The following is a 20,587-nucleotide window of genomic DNA, read 5'->3' on the forward strand; positions in this document are numbered from 1 at the left end:
CTTTCTTCCTGTGAAAATGCTGCCCTTCTGATCTCCCATACTTGATTGTTCTAAAGAGTGCATCTCCCTGGTATAGGTGTTCAGCTTGTAGGCCTGTCTATTGTTTGAGAGTTAAGCCATGGGAGTGAGTTCTGTTTCAGGCCCAAATGGTGACTGAAGGGCATAGTCTCAGGGGTTTTACCAGTCCCTATCAGACCAGTAAGCCTGATCTTTTTTATGATTTTGAGTTTTGTTCTACATTTTTCTCCCCCTATATACAGCATCTCCAATTTTGATCCTTTTCTTAGTGGTTGACATTGGTAGCCAGGCACCTACTAGTTCTTCTGGTCTTAGGGTTATATAAGTTGAGGTTCTCATGGTCCATTAGTTCCTTGGACTAACGGTTTCCATGCATCTTTGATTTTCTTTGCTCTGGATGAGAAGAGATCAGTTGTTGCTTTTAAGACCCCAGTTGTTACTCACCAAAGTAAGATGTAGAACAATGTTTTTGTGTACTATGTTGTGCCAATCAAGCTTGATATCCTCTGCCACCATGACCCCTACTGTTGGAAGATTTGGAAAGAAGATAATGTACTCAGTTTGGGATATGGTTAGCTTGACAATCCCTGAGATTTCTAAGAGAAGATGCAAGTTGGTAGTTAGCATATAACATGTGCTCAATAAATTTCTGTTAAATAAGTGGTCATATACATACAGCATTGCTGTCTTTAAAGCAACTTATATCCCTTAGATCTATTACAACAACTCCATTAATATTAGTGGCTTTCTTGTACTTTAGAGGAGGACATTGAAATCTGTCATCTTCCCTCAGGGTTAAACAGGTAGTAAATGATAGTATTGGGAATGGAATCTAATAAGGCCTGATTCCAAATCCAGTGATCACAGCGGCTTTTGCAGCTTATTAATTTCTACTTTATCCCTGAAGCTTTGGTTCCCTCATCTGATAAATGAAGGGACTTGTTTGTGTTTTTAGTATTTGAATTTATTTACATTTTTATCAAGGAAACTCTTTGATCAAACAAAATCTTACCTTAGAGCCACTGCTTAGAGCCATTGTGTACCAGAGATAAAAGCAGAGCTCTGTTGAGCAATGTTTCAAAATGACTGGTTTCTGTGGGCTCAAAACCCTGATCGGCTCTGGGAGTACCTGATGCATCAATGATCCTGCTTTTACAAGGCCAGGCAGCTTGAGTGGAGCTGTGGATGCTTTATGAGCCTATACCCATTAGTCCATTTAAAGTCCTGGGGAATTGATAAAAGAGCTCAGTTCATGCTGGGACTGTATTATGACCATTATTAGTCCTCAAACAAAAGGAGCATTTGATAAAATACCTTTGCAGAGATTCTCCTGATTGCTAGCATGTAGAGGGGAATGTAGGCTGTGTGCGTAGGCAGTTGGGATCCTTAGCGTTAAGTCCTTGGGAAAGAAGGGAAACCACTTTGAGTAGGTGGGTAAGGAAATACAGAAAGCTGAGAGGTTGCAGAATTAGCTGAAAGGGCACAGAAATAATTTATATGTCATGGTTTCTGTCCACAAGGGTACACTTTAGTTCTAGATGTCCCTGTACTTAGACGTTTGGAATGGCTTCACCCATGAAGACAAATCCATCCAGATATGCATGCATCTGTGGCTTGTGTGTGTGTTATCCTCCTTATTTTTGGCCCTGTAACCCGATGACTCAGTACCAGGTAATTTGGAAGGATTAATGATCAGCCAAAGATAAAAACTATTGATTTGGTGATAGCTCTAGAGTGTTGGTGGCCAAACGGTCCGGTTATACACATAAATAGGATATAACTGTCTTTTCTCAGGAAAAAGCCTTCCGCTCTGAGACAAGAAAGTTAAAGCATTCAACTTTTTAAGTTCTATATTCTCATATGACCCATATTTGGGTTCATTGAGAAGACTGTTATCCCCTTTAGGGTTCACCAGAGTCCTCTGCAAAATGAGCTGCATGTCTTCCATGGCAGGACAGTTGGGGCAGTTCAAAACAGCACAAGGTTGTCCGGGCCAGTCCCCTGCCTCGTCAGCCCACTGGATAAGCCAGTCAGTGCACAGTCCTTTCTTACCTTTTCTTATGCTACAGTTCTCTGTGTATGGATTAGGTCCTATGTTGCCCTCTCAATATTTGAACTATATTCTATTATACCCATTTTACAGGTAGGAAAGCTGAGGTGTTGGGAGGATAAGCCCTTTGCCCAGGGTCACACAGCTGTTCATTGCTCAAGATGTGATGTGAACTTGTACGTCTGACTGTCTGTAAGAGATGCCTAAGATTTTCTAGAAATCAGACTTGTGTTTTGAGCACCACTGATTTTTTTTTTCTTTTCCTCTCCCAATATACTGATTCTCTTATATGTTCAGGAAAAATTGGGAAAGCAGGAACCTGTATAATGTGGAAACCTGTCAGAGAAGAAAAAATGCAAATATTTTCCACTAATAGAAAGCAATTGAGAAGTGGTAAGACTGCACCCTGGCAAAGGTGGAAAACTTGCAAGACCCGGAAGAACAAGGCAGTGCCATTGAGTTCCGCTCTCTCAGGTTTCACTGTATGATGAAGAATGTAAGAGCACAGGCTTTGGCTCCAGGCCAGAATTCTGAAACTCTACCATTTACTGGCAGTGTGACCTTGGCCAAATTACTTAACCACTCTGTGCCTTAGTTTCTATAAAAAAAGGATAATAACTGTACCTACTCCGAAGATTTGCTATAAAAATAAGTAATATGAATTAGTTGGGTAGCCCCTGGTGCATACTGAGTGCTTTTTAAGTATTTGTTTAAAAAAAAAAAAAAAAAACCTTACTGCTGTCAAGTCGTATCTGACTCATAGTGACCCCTCCTTGGGTTTCTGAGGTGGTGTCACTACAGAAGTAGATTGCCCAACCTTCCTTCTGAGGAGTGGCTGGTGGGATTGAACCACCAGCCTGCTGGTTAGCAGTCAAGTGCCTTAGGCACTACGCCACCAGAGATAACATGAATGACTTACACAGCTCAACTTTCCTAAGCTGTAGGTTTTATAATATGAAGGGAAAGTATTACGCCTCAGATCATGTTTTTAATCTAATCACTCAGCCTTTTCCCCCTGCAAATGATTAAATCATCAATTCTTTAATTTTCTCACTGGCAGCGGGGTGGGGTGGTGGAAGGGGGCTGGAGGGTTTGCATGGAAAACAGCTCAGCTATGTGTGGCTTTTGTTTTGTCTTGGTTCTCATCGCTCATTGGCTGTGCTAGCTTCAGAACATCATTTTCTCACTTTGGGACTCAGCTCCCCTACATGTACCCCAAGGAAGTGGAACTCGATCATTTCGAAGGCTATATCAAGTAGTAGCACATGCTGATACTCTAAACCCCAGTGTCACACACTGAGACAGAAACCTTCACCAGGAAGCCTGAGAGCTTGACCCAGTCCTTAAGCTGGAGTTTTCCAAAACGTGAAATGATGTTAGATGGTACACGTACATGACTTCAAGTCTAAGTCATGATTCAGGACTGAATCACGCAGAGGGGACCATGATCCATGTTGAGTTCTCTGTCAAACCTGAAGATTACATCAGACTGAAAGTTTAATTTCGGTGCTAATATGTCTTTAACACCTCTCTTCCACTTGCTAATGTCCTGTATTTCAAAGTGAAAACAGGCTCAGGAGTTTGATCATTAGCAGGAAAAAAACAATGTCTAGCTAGAATTTACTGACATTGTTTTCATCATAGGAACCCTGGTGGTGCAGTGGTCAAAGCTGCTCAGCTGCCAACCACAAGGTTGGTGGTTTGAATTCACCAGCCCCTACATGGGAGAAAGATGTGGCAGTTGGCTTCCTTAAAGATTTACAGCCTTGGAAACCCTATGGGACAGTTCTACTCTATCCTATAAGGTCACTTTGAGACTGAATTTACTTGATGGCAGTGAGTTTTCATCATATTTATTTTTTCAGCTACCATACTACTAAAGGCATATGATAGTGATTTTCCATGTAGTGTTGGACAACAATTTTGTTTTTCATTTTAAAGTACAAAAAAAAAAAAAAAAAAACTTGCTAATTGCTTCAAAGAAAATATTAACCAAGTGTAATTATGAATGGCATGTGAATATCATTTTAATGATGATATTCAAATGACAGCAGTTTGGAAATCCTGTGTCTCAGTTATCTAGTGCTGCTGTGACACAAATACTACGAATGGATGACTTCAAAGAGTCAAAAGTTCTTTTCTCACAGTTTTGGAGGCTAACATTTCAAATCATAGTCTCGGCTGTATGGAATCCTTCTGTGAGCCTGTCTCCTGGTTTCTGGTGTTTGCCAGTGATCCTTGGCATTCGTTCCTTGACATCTGTCTTCCCCTGTGGGTGTCTCTGTGTCTATTTTGCTTTTCTTGTAACTCAGAAATGATTAGGTTTAGGACCCACCCTATTCCACATGACCTCATTAATGTAACAAAAGAAAATCTGATTCCAAACAGGGCCATATTTATAGGTACAGGGGTTAGGATTTCAATACATATTGTGGGGGCCACAATTCAATGTATAACCCCCTGACTTAAGCAGTGGTACAGGCTGCTGATTAACTCCTATGATAGTAAAGTATCAGAATTTTGCACTTTGCTTAAAATGTATTCCAAGTGCAATGGCCTTTGCAGGGCCTAGTAGGAGCAGGACAGCCTATGCAGTGTTCTATGGGCCTCAAACAGGTAGTTTTATTTGCAAGTCTGCTTTACAGGTAGGTAGATCTAAGCGTTTGAGGGATCCCTCCATGTAGGAGGTCATGCTCAGCCCTTGTTTCATGCCCTTTGTCTCTTGCCAGATGAGTTTAAATCGTTTATGAAGCGCCTCCCCAGCAACCACTTCCTGACCATCGGGAGCATCCATCAGCACTGGGGCAACGACTGGGACCTTCAGAACCGCTACAAACTCCTCCAGAGTGCCACGGAGGCCCAGAGGCAGAAGATACAGCGCACTGCCCGGAAGCTCTTCGGCCTCAGCGTGCGATGTCGCCACAATCCCAACCACCAGCTGCCTAGAGAGAGGTAAGCACTTCCACTGCCTTTGCAGGCACTAACCTGGTGCCATCTTAGATTTGGTTGCTGCACAGGTAAACACAATGCCAACCATATGCTTGGGGTTGGTAAGCAAGGCATAGCATGGTCCAGACCAAGTTTTCTGGTTCATCTCTGGCTTCTCTCCCACTGTCTCTGGCTGCACTGGATTTCTCCTTGTTTTCGGAATCCACTATAGATGTTCAGTTTTTCTATTCTGTCTCTTCCATCTGACCATGGAAGAGAGAGCTAACCCTAGCCCTTATTGTTACCTGGTGTTCCTCAGGTTGCTTAAAATGCATTGTCTATGTAATTTTTAAATAAATTAGCTGGACAGATTTTAACATCCCTGTCCTAAAGATGAAGCGGTTGAGTTAACTAATTAAATAATCAGCTTATTTATTGAGTCTTTTGATCGGGGCAAGGAGTAGAGTAAGGCAAATAAGACACCCAAGGTGTAAAAGGTAAGGAGGCACTCAGTCTTTTTCTTGGGGTCAGGTAAATATAGGGTCCTCACTTGGGAGTGAGTACCTCCTTAGCTTTTGTACCCTACATGCCTTGCTTCAGTCACCCTCTTCCCAGCCTTGCTTTTGATGTACCAGGTTCTGTGGTAGATGATGGAGGACACAGAGATGAACAAGACACAGAAAGCCTGTGCCTTCACATGACTTATAGTTGATTCCCTCTCTCAAGCTCCCACAGGTAAGGAGCCAGGACCTAAATCCAGGTATTTCAGACTGCATCTTCAGAATTGCATCTTGGAGTTTTCTGTAGTGGTGCCTCCAGTGTTTCCTTGAGGGTATCACAAGAGACCAAAAAGGCAGGCTCGGGGCCTTACTTCAACTAGAGGAGCTGTGTTTCTATCCAGTTCATGTTTCAGAGCTCTGCACTGAATTTATTGGAAGAAAAAGAGAGCCAGTCCTAGAAAGAATGATACTGAGTCACATTCATTTAGCATGCTCTATGTCAGCCACATATTTACATGTGATCCCTACTTCCATTTTGTAGACCGGGAAAGTGAAGCTCACAACGGTCAAGTCATTAACCCAAAGTTACAACGTGAGTCTCTGGTTCTCAATTGGGGGTTATGCTGCCCCTAGGGGACAGTTGTTATTGTCTGAAGACATTTTTAGTTGTCACAACAGGAAGGGGATGCTACAGGCCTCTAGTGAGTAGAGCTTAGGAATGCTGCTAAACATTCGTTCATTCATAGGACAGCCCCCTACAACCAAGGGTTATCTAGCCCAAACTATCAGTAATGCTGAAGTTTAGAAACTGATATAAATGGAAGGGGCAAGATGCCATCTGACTCTATGGATCTAAATCCTGTGCTCTTAACCTCTCTATTATGCTGGTATCAAGTTTGGGGAAAAAGAAAAAAAATTGCTACACTCTTCTAAGCAGTTTACCTTCAGGCCTATCATTTTCACCCATGCACCCATTTTCCTAGGTTCAGATCACATGCTGCTTCTTCCATGGAGTCTTCTCTGATTATACTAGCCAATTCAGAAGGCCCCTTCTTCTAAGTTCTCATTAGTCTAAAACCTTGGCTTATTCAACAATTTTCCTCTCTTTCTCCATTAGGATACCTCTTTATAATGTACTTGCCTGTGCTTATCTCTGTGTCCTCCACTCCTTCCAGCTTCAGGTCCACAGCTTTGTACCTACCTTGTTAAAATTGTTTAGTGACTCAAATAGAATTTGTTTTGACAAAGAGACTATTCACAGCCAGAATAAACAGTTACTTCCTTTTGCAATACTGTAAAGGTAGGAAAGTGGCCCAGTGACATAAAGTCTTCTCTTGTCACCTGCCATGGATGCCCAAACTGCTCCCATGGATGAATGTCTGAAGGAGATTTCATTTACATCCATCAGACACCTTCCATGTGACCTGCACTGGGCACTGGAGAGATCTGGCAATGAAGACAGCATGGGCTCTGCCCTCAGGAAGTTCATGTTCTAGTGAAGATCCTGTAGAGTAAGTAAATAGTTCCATTCTATAAAAAATGACATTTCGACCCAGAATGGGGAGCATTCTGTTGGCAGTCAGAAAACACTCCACACAATAGGTGGCCCCAGGTAAAGACACCCAATGTTCCAGAATTGACCTGCTTCAGAAGGACAATATTTAAGCATATATCAAACAGATATATTTGTCAATTTTGTTGATTGTCACCTTAGAGAACAAAGAGGAAAATCTAAGGGAGTGGGCCACTGGGCAGTCACATTTTTATAAGTGAGGAGAATGTCCAGAGCATCCAGGCACCCAGATCTAGAGGAGGGTGTCCAGAAGGACAGAGGCTGGAAAGGCAATGGAAGGGAGAAGAGAGGGCAAGATTATGTAATGTGAAGAACACTGGCCAGAGAGTCGAGAGGCCTGCATCTGGTTCATGCTTTATCATTAACAAGCTGTGTGGCCTTGGGCAAGTCATTTCCCTATTCTGAGTGCAGCCATGTACATTTGTGAATAAGTCTCTACTCTTCCTGTGCAGGTGTAGAAAGCTAGAAATGTCCTCCCACCACTGAAACCTTCAGAGAAAGTACTCACAGTGCACCTCCTCTCCTAAGATGAGAACACTTGTCCTGATCTTAATGTTTCTTCTCCAGTTACCTGGAGATGATGCTGGCAATTCCACCATTAGCAAGTCACTCAACTGTATTCACTTAATGAGCATTGACTGCTGGCTGCTGGGGTAGGGAAGGGACTCAGAAACTAGGCTTTGTCTCTGGTTCCTGTGAAGCCCTCCCAGGAGAGCTGAACTTCCTGGCCTGGCTGCGGGCTGCTTCCTGACATCTGAATCCAAGGCTTTAATGAGCGTTTTTCACACTGTAGTGCACCTCTCTGCCATGAAGCAGTGTCAGACAGAGGTGCTAACACTGGGAAGCTAGGGCCACCTCTAGCTCAGTGGGCTATGATTTGCAAATGAACTGCTCTCTCAGCTTCAATTTGCCTGCTTGCTGGACTCTGTGGGAAGTCAGTCTACTGAATAGGTGCTATTATTCCCACACATGCCACAGGGATTTTCACCTGCCTCAAAAAAAGGTGGCACTGTTGAGGTGGGGTGAGAGAGGGAAAAATCATGTGCTTTAGCCTCACACAGACGGGGTCCAAATCTTGGCTCTATCATTTACCAGCCAAAGGCTTTTTGTAAAAGAAAAAAAGAGAGAGAGAGATACTGCCACTTAGTATGTACATTCTATGGCTTAGCCACTGTTCTTAGCATCTTTTATGAATTAGCTCATTTCCTCTTCACCACAATCTTATGAACTAGGTACTCTGTCTATCCTTATTTTATAGAGAAAGGAACTGAGGCTCAGAGAGTGGAATAATATGCCAAGGTCAATAAATGATCACTGATTTTATAGTTACTTCAAAAAGAGGTGCTTACTGGTAAGATATAGTGGCAGGTCAAATATAGATCATTAGAACTTGGCTTCAAGGCATGCTGGAACCTTAACATTAAGCTAGAGGAAAAGGGGTGTTCTAGTTATCTATTGATGCAAAACAATTCACCCCAAAATTTAGTGGCTCAAAACAATACTTTGTTATTAGCTCTCATGATTCTGCAGGTTGACTGGGCACAGCTGGGCTATTCTCACTTGGAATCTTTCAAGTTGGAGGAAGGTGGCATCATGAGGGGGCTGGACTGGCCTGGATGTCCAAGATGGCTCACTCCCAAAGCTGCAGTTGGTGTTGCCATCAGTTGGAAGCTCAGCTGGGGCTCCACCAGAGTGCCTGCACGTGCCCTCTCCACATGGCTTGGGTTTCTTGCAGCATGGCAGCTGGATTCCAAGAGGGAGTATCCTAACTGATGCTGAATGGTTACTTATGACTTAGCCTCAGAAGTCAGAGAGCTTCATGTCCACTGTAGCCTATTAAGCAGCTATTACAAGAAGCAATTGTTGTTGTTGTTGTTGTTATGTGCCGTCGAGTCGGCCCCGAGCTCTGGTAGCATAGTGGCTAAAAGCACTTGACTGCTATCCAGAGGGCTGGCGGTTCAAACCCACCAGCCACTCCTCGGAAGGAAGGTTGGACAAGAAGCAATAGAGCTGGTTAAAAGCAAGAACTCAGGTGCAGACTGCCTGGGTTCAAATCCCAGCTCTGTTATCCACTTGCCTTATAACCTGGGGAAGTTACTAACATCTTTGAGCCTCAATTCCCTCATCTATAAAATGGGGATAATAATCATTTCTACCTCCTAGAGTTCTGAGGGGCTATGTGAAGATTTAATGTATTATTATCACATAAAGTTCTTAGAACAGTGCCTGGCACATGGGAAACAGTCATATGTGTTAGTTATTTTTCTTTTTATTGTCATTTTTACCAGGCCCTGATATTTTGCATATAAATTGCTTCCACACATAGTAATCACCCATTGAGTGTGAATGCTGATGATGATGACATATTTTCTCATTTAAATCTGCCCATTATCTCTGTGAAGTAGATTCTATTGGATTCATTTTATAGTGGGAACTGATGAAGCAGACATATAATTAACCTGCCCAAGGTCACAGGACAAGTAATGGCAGGATTGGCATTGTCTGGTTGAATCTCTGACAAGAAGCAGAAGGAACCATGGGCCTTGGTAGTCAGAGCCCTGCACAGGCTCTAGCTTGGGGTGCAGAGCAATGAGAGCACTTATGCTCCGTGGCAGTGTGGAGTGGCAAGGAGTGACAGCTGTGCATGTTCAGGGCACCTCTAGGATATGATAACACCAAAGGTAAGATTAGCTCATCAAGGTGACAGTGGGTGGCGGTAGACCAGAGTTAGTTTATAGACTCTGGCCTAGTGTGGTGGGGTTCAAGAAAAGGTCCTAGATGTGGATCCTTGAATCAATGCTGGTGCTCAGGCAGAGATCCAAACAGACACTTTTAGACACATCCCCTATAAGTAAAGAGAAGAAACACATTTCAGTGAAAATCAACTCAATAGGCATTTCCTAAGAGCATACTATGTGCTAGGCTCTGGAAGCACCAACCCCTGCCCTAATGCCAAGTGCTTGTTGGGATTAGAGCAGAAAGAAAAATTCCCAGCTATACCTGCTAGTGGGAGAACTCAGCATCCAACCAGGTATTTATCGGGTGCCCAGGATGTACTCCATTCTATTTGAGGTACTGATGATACTGTGATGAACTTCTGTTATCCTGGGTGAAAGCTGGCCCAGTGTCACACTTGCTACTATAATTGGACTGGTCAAGGGAAAGCAGGGCCACACTAGGGTTATTGCCATTGTTATGTTCACCACCAGTAGATTTATACATTGTACTAAGTTAGAAAGATTGGGAGTTAAGATTCAAGTTTGATTGCAGCTATCACTAAACACAGAGAATTTCTGAGACATGGTTTCCTCATTTGTAAAATGAGTATAATAATTTCTGCTGGCCTGTCACAGAGGGTTGTTGTGGGACTTGCTTAAAATTATCTATCTGGAAGCACTTTGTAGACTCTGAGTGCTCTACAAAAGGGGGCTATGGAAGCAGGGTAGACTAGAAGCCAAACTGCTTAGGAAGAGAAGGGTTTGGGTCCAAGGCAACATTGAATAGCTAACACTTATAAGAACTTACCAGGCACTAGGCATGCTCCTACGCATTTTTATCTCATTTAATTTTCACAACCACACATCTGGTAGCATTGATTCATTCCCATTTTACATTTGGGAAATTAAGTCATGTTAAATGACTTGCTGAGAATTATACAGCAAGCAAGAGGCAGAATCAAAACTCAAGCAGAGTCTGTCCTTGTAGTTCTGTGCTAGTCTACCTATCCCTGAGGCAAGATGATCCAAGATATTTAGATGGTCTACCTACACCAATGAAAGGCAAAGATGTCACCTTGGGGACTAAGGTGTAACTGACCCAAAGCATGGTCTTTTCAATCACCTCATATGCATGAGGAAGCTGGACAACGAATAAGAAAGACTGAAGAAGAATTGATGCTTTTGAATCATGGTGTTGTCAAAGAATATTGAATATACCATGGAATGCCAGAAGAATGAACAAATCTGTCTTGGAGAAAGTACAGCCAGATGCTTCTTAGAAGCAAAGATGGCAGGACTTCGTCTCATGTACTTTGGGCACATTATCAGGAGGGATCAGCCCCTAGAAAAGGACATCACACTTGAAAGAGTGGTGAGTCAGTGAGAAAGAGGAAGGCCCTCCACAGGATGGATGGACACAGTGGTTGCAACAATGAACTCAGACATGGTAATGATTGTGAGGATGGCAAAGAACCAGGCAGTGTTTTGTTCTGTTGTATAGAGGGTCTCTGTGAATTGGAACAAACTCAATGGCAACAACTTAGACCAAAAAAAAACTTCATTGTGGTGGAAATCAGTACTCATTGCAAGGAAGGAATGGAAGAAGAAGGAAGAAAAAAATAAAGGAAAGAAAGAAAGAAAGGAAGGGGGAGGAAAAGGAAAAAGCAGAAAAGAAGGAAAAGAAGAAGGAAAAAAACGAGAAATCAGTTTGAGTCTTGCTGAATTCAGTTGGCTTCTGTGCAACTCCATAAATATTTATGGACCACCAGATATCCTGGCCCTGTGCCAGACATTGGGAGGCATTTAAAGAAATAAGCAATAAGCTTTGGTACCCAACACACCATTATCTAGCCTGCTGAGAAGATGCTGGTTTGTGAACCAGGAGCCTGAGTACAAGTTTGAGTTCTGCCCTGTGTGGGCTATATTGAATCCATCAACAATCTGCAGCCTATGCTCCAAATGACACTGGGTACCAGAATTGTACCTTGCAAGGGTAGGATGCAGGTTGAGTAGCATGCAACTGTGCTTCACCTTTAACTGGAACCGCTCTTTATTTTCTTTATGGGAGTTTTGAATTAAAATCAATTTGAGAAAATAAGAGGATTTTTCTTTTCCTGCTAAAACAATTTGAAAAGAACTGAGTTTAATTATCTTTGAGGCCCCTCCCAACTCTTGAAGAAATAGCACTCACAGAGAATGAGAGACTAACAGTTCAACTCAAAATATTGGTAGGTCAGTAATTGAATCTTTGAATAGTAGCACTCTCAGATGATGCTAATTAGTCATTTTTAATGTGTAGCCCATAGTTCAAACTATGATCTTCTTTTTCCTGAAATTACAATGGCCTCTTAACAAAGTCTTCCAGAATCTACTATAATCACTCTCCAATCTATGTTCCACGAAGCAGACAGAATTATTACTTACAAAGCACATTTGATCATGTCACATCTCTGTTTAAAACCTTTTGGTTATTACCCGCTGCTCTTAGGAGAGAGAGCAGAATCCTTAAGGTGACTAGAAGTCTGCCATGATCAAGCCCTGCCTAACCTGCTGTCAGTTCACTAGTTCTCCCTCCTACCTCCCAAGGTTATCACAAGCTGTTTCCTCTACCTGGAATGCACCAACCTTTTTCACCAACTGCAGTTTATCAGTTGCCAATGAGTCAATTCAACTCCATGTGTGTCCAAGTAGAACCATGCTCAATGGAGCTTTCAGTGGCTGATTTTTTGGAAGTGGATCACCAGGTATCTCCTCCTAGGCATCTTTAGGTGGACTCCAACCTCCAACTTTTCAGTTAGTAGTGAATGTGTTCACCATTTTTACCACCCAAGGACTCTGTTCACTGCCATTGCTTCTGCTTATTCTTCAGTGTCAGACCAAATGTTGCTTCCTCGGGACCACATCCCCTCCATCAGAAGATTGTGTCAAGACCTGTTTTATGTTTTCCTCACTTTCTGACTTCCCAATTGCAGTGCAAATCACAGTCTACTAGTATACCTGTGCTTGTCTGATCAATCCCTGGCCTGTGACACCATGAGCTTCATGTATATTACTGTTGCCATGTTCTCCACCACTTAATCCTCAGAACTTCCTAGCAAAGTACCTAGCACACAATAGCTATTCAAAAAAGTTAGTTTTATAAATGGACAAATAGATTATTTACTACATAGAGAGGAAAGATTGACAAAATCTTTTAAAACTTGAGAGGGGGGGAGAGTTTCTTACAGTTGGGGACAGTAATCTATGGACTAGAATAAGTAATCTATGGGTTTTCTACAAATATTACTAAATAGTGTTTAGCTTGTCATTCTCATTCAATGATGGTGAAACTAAGACCAAAGGAAACAAGTAAATTATCCAAGATCACTCAAAGAATATATGAACAGATTATGACTAAAATTCAGAACCTCAGGCTGATAGTCCAGGCAGTGCGGTAAAATGGAAACCTATGGAGTTGGTCTTCAACTGACCTGGATCCAAATTATGAAAAAGTGTCACTTGCTAAGTCTGTTTCTCTGGGAAGTGTCCCCTACTGCAAATAAAAACTCAATGCCATTGAGTTGGTTCCAACTCATAGCAACCCTATCAGACAGGCTGGAACTGCCCTCATAGGCTTTCCAAGGGTGTAAATCTTTACTGAAGAAGACTGTCACATATTTCTGCCACAGAATGACTAATGGGGTTTGAACCATCAACCTTTTTAGTCAGTGACCAATCACTTTAGACATTGCGCCACCAGGGGTCCTGGAAATAAAAAAGGGGCAAAAAAAGATGCTTCTCAGGGCTTATTGAATTCAATAAGATGAAGGAAGATTCCTAGCACAGAGTAGATGCTTAATATCAGTTGGATTTGGTATTTTTTCTCTATTTCCTGATTTTTTTAGAGCTTATAGTATTGTGAGGCAAAGCAGATCCATGGGTGCTTGTCTTGTGGGTTTGAATTTTCTGATGACTTTTGGTCTTTGGTTTATTTTTACTTTTCATCTTCACATGGTCTTGACCCAGAAGTCGAGGTCTTAGGTGAGTGCAATGCAATTATGCATTGTTGAGATGAAAATGCTTAGGGACAGCAACCTCGGGCTCCCATCCTGGGGCCATAGCTTTTGAACCCATGTCAGCTTTTAACACATTTCTTGCTCCATACAGTGTTTAATTGGAGTCTATGGAAAGATTCTGGCCACCAAGATAATTGTTATCTCTATTCTGATGACCCTCAGTATCTACACTGGTTTTGATTCTTTTCTCTGAACCCTATACTTATGTGCCTCTGGATTTAATCTCCATAGATTCCTGCAGTGGGAAAGATGGATATGGCTTCTTATATTTTATTGAACTGAAGTCAGTTTCAGTTTATTAGACTGACTGACCATCCCTGCTCTGTCACTGATTAAATATGTGACCTCCAAAAGTCTCTAAACTTACTTGAGCCCTCTGTTTCCTCATCTGTGTAACTACCCCACAGAGTTAATGTCCTGGTCAATTTATATGATAAATGTGAAAACTCTCTGTAACCTGTAAAGACACACTCTCACTGCCATTGAGTCGGATCCCACTCATAGCAACCCCTCCTTGGGTTTTCGAAGTGGTTTCACTACAGAAGTAGCTCACCCAGTCTTCCTTCCGAGGAGTGGCTGGTTGGTTAGAACCACCAGCATTCTGGTTAGCAGTCAAATGCCTTAGGCAGTACACTACCACACACAGCTATTATATTAATATAATCAAGAGCACAGAACTAGTAGACCTCAAATATTTGATGAAGATGCCATTTCTGCTTCTAAGAACCAGACTGATCTATTGGAGGAGATAAAGCATGAACCTAACAAGGTGTAATAATGTGAAAGAGAGGCAGTCGAACATTAGGTACTTAAGACCTCAGGCTCTGGAGTCTTGACAGGTCAAGGTATAATTTTCTCATTTGATAATTGGTATGATGGGGATAAAAATTGTATCTGAGACCAAAAAGTCAGTAAGAGAACATATATACCACCTTTAGCATGAAGGCAAAATACATGGCTCCTTATCAGACAAAATTGGAGACCATTAGGTGCCTGGGTGGTATAAACGGTTAACACTCTCAGCTTCTGACTGAAAAGGTGGAGATTGTATTCAACTCACAGTCACCTTGAAAGAAAGGCCTGGCAATCTACTTCAAAAAACCCCAGCCATTGAAAACCCAGGAGAGCACAATTCTACTCTGTGCACTCAACATCACAGTGAGATGAGTCGACTCAAGGGCAACTGGCTAACTGATTAATGTGTCAGTTAATTGGCAAAGTTAAGTTAAAGTAGAGAACCCTTAAATGTATATATGCTGCATAGTCATAAATGCACTTAATTTTAACTTAAAACATATAAATGCACATTCATTAGTTAGCCTTTTGAAGTAAAAACAAAATCTTTTTGGGAGTGTTGATATACTATTTTGAAATTCTATTGACTTTTTTGCATGAATCAACATTCATGATTGTATAATATTTCCAACTTTGGTTCATTCAAATAATGCAATATCTTAAAGACTCTTAAGATATAAAGGAAATATTTCTAGGTTTTATTAAGTCCTCCCCAGTCTCTTTCATTTACCTCCCCTTTGTATAATTGATGACTATTATTATTTTTTTTTCAACAACTTGTCTTTATGTAATTTCCTCAAAGTATTCAAATTAGGAAATTAGAGGAAAAAAATTAGGAAATTAGAGGAGAAAAAAAACACCTCATTTTTTCTCACACTCATAGTTCATTTATATATTTTACCTTTAATACAATAATATAATAACAGCAAGTAACCAAAAACCAAATCCGGTGCTGTCAAGCTGATTCCAACTCACACAGACCCTAGAGGACAGAGTAGAACCACCCCATAAGGTTTCAAAGGATGAAATCTTTATGGAAAAAGACTGCCAGATCTTTGTCCCACGGGGCAGCTGGTGGGTTGGAACCACCAACTTTTCAATTAGCAGCTCAGCATTTAACCACTGCTCCACCAGGGCTCTTTCCCCATAATAGATAAACGGGGATAGGAGTGAAGAGAGCTGACTCTTGATAAGTGTGCTTCTTACCTGGTGGGAACAGAACTGCATGCTTTGTAGGAGCACAGCCAACAAGCCTTGAGTGTTAATTATGCTGTAGGCATCACATACTGCATTTATCCAAAGGAAGGGAAAGTGTCAGTTTTGTGGTGAGACGGTTACGTGTAGTTTAATCACAAAAGCTTGTCCTGAGACGTAGCTCTCATTCCAAGTAACTTGCTGTTATCAGTAGAGCTACTTGCTCAAGGTCATACAATATGAAAAATAATCATAATAATACATAATAATATTTAACATATATTGCCCTCTTATTATATACCAGGTTGTTGCTATGTGCCGTCGAGTTGGCCCCAATTCATAGTGACCCCTCCTTGGTTTCCAAGACAGTATCACTACAGAAGTAGATTGCCCCGTCTTCCTTCTGAGGAGTGGCTGGTGGGTTTGAACTGCCAGCCTTCTGGTTAGCAGTTAAGTGCCTCAGGCACTACGCTACCAGAGCTCCTTATATACCAGGTACAGTTTTAAAAGTTTTACGTATATTAACTCATTTAACTCTTACACACCAAGCCTATAAAGTAGTTTCTGTTTCCGATTTCATAGACAAAGAGTTTGAATAAGAGTAAAGGTAAATGCTTCAAGAAAAGAGAAGTTCATTCCTTCTGGGGAGACTGAAGAAGTTCCCCTCCTCCCTCTTTGCCTGGCTCACCTATTCATTCTTTAAGTAACAGATTAAACTCCAGTGCCTCAGGGATGCTGCCCTGCTGCATTGAATCAGACTCCTTTCCTCACTATTGGGACTGCTTCATCCTGCACTGTATTTCTCATAGCACTTGGCACATTTACAATTGTGTGTTTAATCCCAAATTTGCTCTTCTTGACCACAAAATCCATGAGGGGTTGTTGTGCTGTTGTTAGATGCTGTTGAGTCATTTCCAACTCGTAGTGACACAATACACAGCACAATGAAACACTGTCCAGTCCCATGCCAGCTCCACGATCCTTGCTATAGTTAGCCCATTTCCGCAGCCACTGTGTCAATCCCTCTCATTGAAGGCCTTCCCTTCTTTCATTGACCCTCCACCTTACCAAGCATGACAGCCTTCTCCAGAGAATTGTACCTTCCAACAACATGACCAAAGTAAGTGAGACGAAGTCTGGCCATTCTCGCTTCCAAGGACCATTCTGGCTGCACTTCCTCCAGGACAAATTTGTTAGTTTTTCTAGCAGTCCACAGTACTTTCAGCATTCTTTGCCAGCACCATAACTCAAAAGCATCAATTCTTCTTTGGTCTTCCCTATTCATTGTCCATCTCTCATATGCATATGAGGTGGTTGAAAATACCATGGCTTGTGTCAGGCGCACCCTAGTCCTCAAAGCAACATCTTTGCTCTTCAGCACTTGAAAGAGGTCCTTTGCAGCCTATTTGCCTGGTGTTATATGATGTCTGATGTTCTAACTGCTGCTTCCACTGGTGTTGATTGTAGAACCAAGCAATGTAAAGTGTTTGACAACTTCAATCTTTCCTCCATTTATTGTGATGCTACTTATAGATCCAGATGTGAGGACTTTTGTTTTCTTTATATTGAGATGTAAACCATACTACAGACTATATATTCTTTAATCTTCATTAGTAAGTGCCTCAAGTCATCCTTACTTTCAGCAAGCAAAGTTGTGTCATCAGCATATCACAAGTTGTTAATGATTCTTCCTCCAATTCTGACAGCATGTTTTTCTTCATATAGTCCAGCTTCTCGGATTATCTGCTCAGCATACAGATTGAACAAGTATGGTGAAAGGATACAACCCCTCTGCACTTCCTTCTTGATTTTAAACCATTCAGTGTCCCCTTGTTCTGTTTGAATGACAGCCTCCTGGCTTATGTACAGGTTCCTCATGAGTACAATCAAGTATTCTGGAATTCCCATTCTTTTCAATATTACCCATAATTTGTTATGATCCACACAATCAAAAGCTTTTGCATAGTCAATAAAACACAAGTAAACATCTTTCTGGTATTCTTTGCTTTGAGCCAAGATTAATCTGACATCAGCAATGATATCCCTTATTCCATGTCCTCTCCTGAAACCAGCTTGCATTTCTGGAAGTTCTCTGTCAATACACTGCTGAAGCCATTTTTAAATAATCTTCAGCAAGATTTTACTTGCATGCAATAATAATGATATTGTTCAATAATTTCCACATTGTGTGGAATCCCCTTTCTTTGGAATGAGTACTAATATGAATCTCTTCCAGTCAGTTGGCCAGGTAGCTGTCTTCTATATCTCTTGGCATAGCTGAGTGAGTGCCTCCAGTGGGGCATCCATTTGTTGAAACATCTCAAAGGATATTCCATTAATTCCTAGAGCCTTGTTCTTCACCAATTCTGTCAGTGCAGCTTCGACTTCTTCCTTAAATACCATTGGTTCTAATTAAACATATGCCATCTCCTGAAATGGATGATGATTAACCAGGTCTTTTTGGTACAGTGACTCTATATACCTTCCATCTTATTTTGATGCTTCCTGCATCATTCACTGTTTTGCCCATAGAATCCTTCAATATTGCAACTCGAGTCTTAAAATTTTTCCTCAGTTCTTTTAGCTTGAGAAATGCCAAGCCTGTTCTTCCCTTTTGGTTTTCTAACTCCAGATCTTTGCACATTTCTTATAGTAATTGGCTTTGTCTGCTAGAGCTGCTCTTTGAAATCTTCTGTTCAGCTCTTTCATCTTCTCATTTCTTCATGTACTTTAGCTATTCTCCATTCAAGAGCAAGTTTCAGAGTCTCTTCTGACATCCATTTTGTTTTTTTTCTTCCTTTGTCATCTTTTTAATCCATGCTTTTTCTTCATGGATGTCATCCCACAATTCTGGTTTTTGGTCACTAGTGTTCAATGCATCAAATCTATTCCTTAGATGTCTCTAAATTCAGGAGGGATATGTTCCAAGTCATATTTTGGCTCTCATAGACTCATTTTAATTATCTTCAACTTCAAGTTGAACATGCATATGAGCAGTTGATGGTCTGTTCCACAATCAGCCCCTGGCATTGTTTTGCCTATAGATACTGAGATTTCCATCATCCCTTGACACAGATGTAGTCAATCTGATTCGTGTCTACTCCATCTGGTGAAGTCCATGTGTATAGCCGCCATTTGTGTTGTTGAAAAAAGGTATTTGCAATGAATAAGTTGTTGGCCTTACAAAATTCTATCATGTGATCTCCAGCTTTATTTCTGTCACTAAGGCCAAATTTTCCAACTACTGGTGATTCTTCTTTATTTCCAACTTTTGTATTCCAGTCACCAGTGATAATTAACACATCTTGATTGCATGTTAGGTTGATTTCAGAGTGCAGAAGTTGATAAAAATCTTAAATTTCTTCATCTTTGACTTTGGTGGTTAGTACATAAACTTGAATAATAGTCGTATTAACTGGACTTCCTTGTAGGTATATGCATATTATCATATCACTGACAGCATTGTACTTCAGGACAGATCTTGAAGCATCCTTTGTGATGATGAATGCCATGCCATTCCTCTTCAAACTGTCATTTCCCAGCATAGTAAGTGATATGGTTGTCTGATTTAAAATGGCCAAAACCAGTCAATTTCAGTTCACTAATGCCTAGGATGTCAATCTTTATGCATTCCATTTCATTTTTGACAATTTCCAATTTTCCTAAATTCATATTTCGTACATGAAAGGTGGGACCCTGTCAGTGTGTGTCCCCTCTAACAAGGAAAGTGCCTGGTATGCAATGACATTGCATTTGCTGAGCTGGAAAGAGGGAGCATTTGAGATGGGAATTGAGGGATGATGAAGCTTTGAACTTATGTAGAGATGATGGTCTTCCATTCATGAAAATAATCAGTGCCTATCAAGAATTGAGTCTGAGGTTAATTTCATCCAGAAATATAAGACTGTGTGAAATCAGAAATCAAAGAGACCATATAAATCAGATTAAGTACATGGGTTTTGGAACCAGGCAGCCATGGTTTAGATCCTGGTGAACTATGTACTCAGTGTCTTCTGGATCTAAGTGCTCTCATCTTTAATATGAGCCTATTAACAATTACTCCTTCCCAGGATTATTGTGAGGATTACTAAAGATATATGTGGAGGTTTATTAATCAGTAAAACAAGTAGCCATTGATTCTGACTCATGACAACCCCGTATATATATCAGAGTAGAACTGTGCTCCATAGGGTTTTCAATGGCTGATTTTTAGAAGTAGATCAGCAAGTCTTTCTTCCAAGACACCTCTGGGTGGACTCAAACCTCTAATCTTTCAGTTAGCAGCAGACCCATTAGCTGTTTGTACCACCCAGAGAATCTGGGGAGTTCTTAATATGTAGTAAATGATGAATGAGTATAGCTCTTACTGCACCTAACAATAACTGTTCTTATTGTTATTACATAAGCTTAGACCAGTGTATTGGGGTGAGATTGTAGAGGGATTGGATACCTAACAGTAGAGTTTATAGCTTATCATTTAGGTGATGGGAAGCTATTGTTCAGTAAGTGTTCTCTGGTAGCCATTTGTAAGATGAACTAGAGAATCGATGGATTCCCTCTCCTGGGTGTAAAGGGATTCACTATTTCTTTCTTGTGTTGACATGAGCTTTACCGCTGATCTATGGATTAGAGCAATGGTTCTCAAACAGGAGCAGGCATCATAATTGCCCAGAGGGCTTTTTAAACACAGATTGCTGGATGCCACCCCCAGAGTTTCTGATTCAGTAGGTCTGTGGTAGGCTTTAAGTTCCTAGGTG

At 41.2% G+C, this 20,587-nt stretch overlaps 1 protein-coding gene across 1 annotated transcript in view; it reads left to right on the forward strand.

Annotated features, from left to right (window-relative positions):
• BRINP1 (BMP/retinoic acid inducible neural specific 1) overlaps nucleotides 1-20,587 on the forward strand; it is a 175,863-nt gene that overhangs the window by 136,809 nt on the left and 18,467 nt on the right. The window contains exon 6 of the mRNA XM_007936670.2: nucleotides 4,798-5,020. Coding sequence (XP_007934861.1) covers nucleotides 4,798-5,020 — 223 coding nt within the window. The remainder of the gene's footprint in view (nucleotides 1-4,797; nucleotides 5,021-20,587) is intronic.

Source organism: Orycteropus afer, unplaced genomic scaffold (assembly GCF_000298275.1).
Source record: "Orycteropus afer afer isolate SDZICR_OR568_19922 unplaced genomic scaffold, OryAfe1.0 scaffold00037, whole genome shotgun sequence".
Taxonomy (NCBI): Eukaryota; Metazoa; Chordata; class Mammalia; order Tubulidentata; family Orycteropodidae; genus Orycteropus; species Orycteropus afer.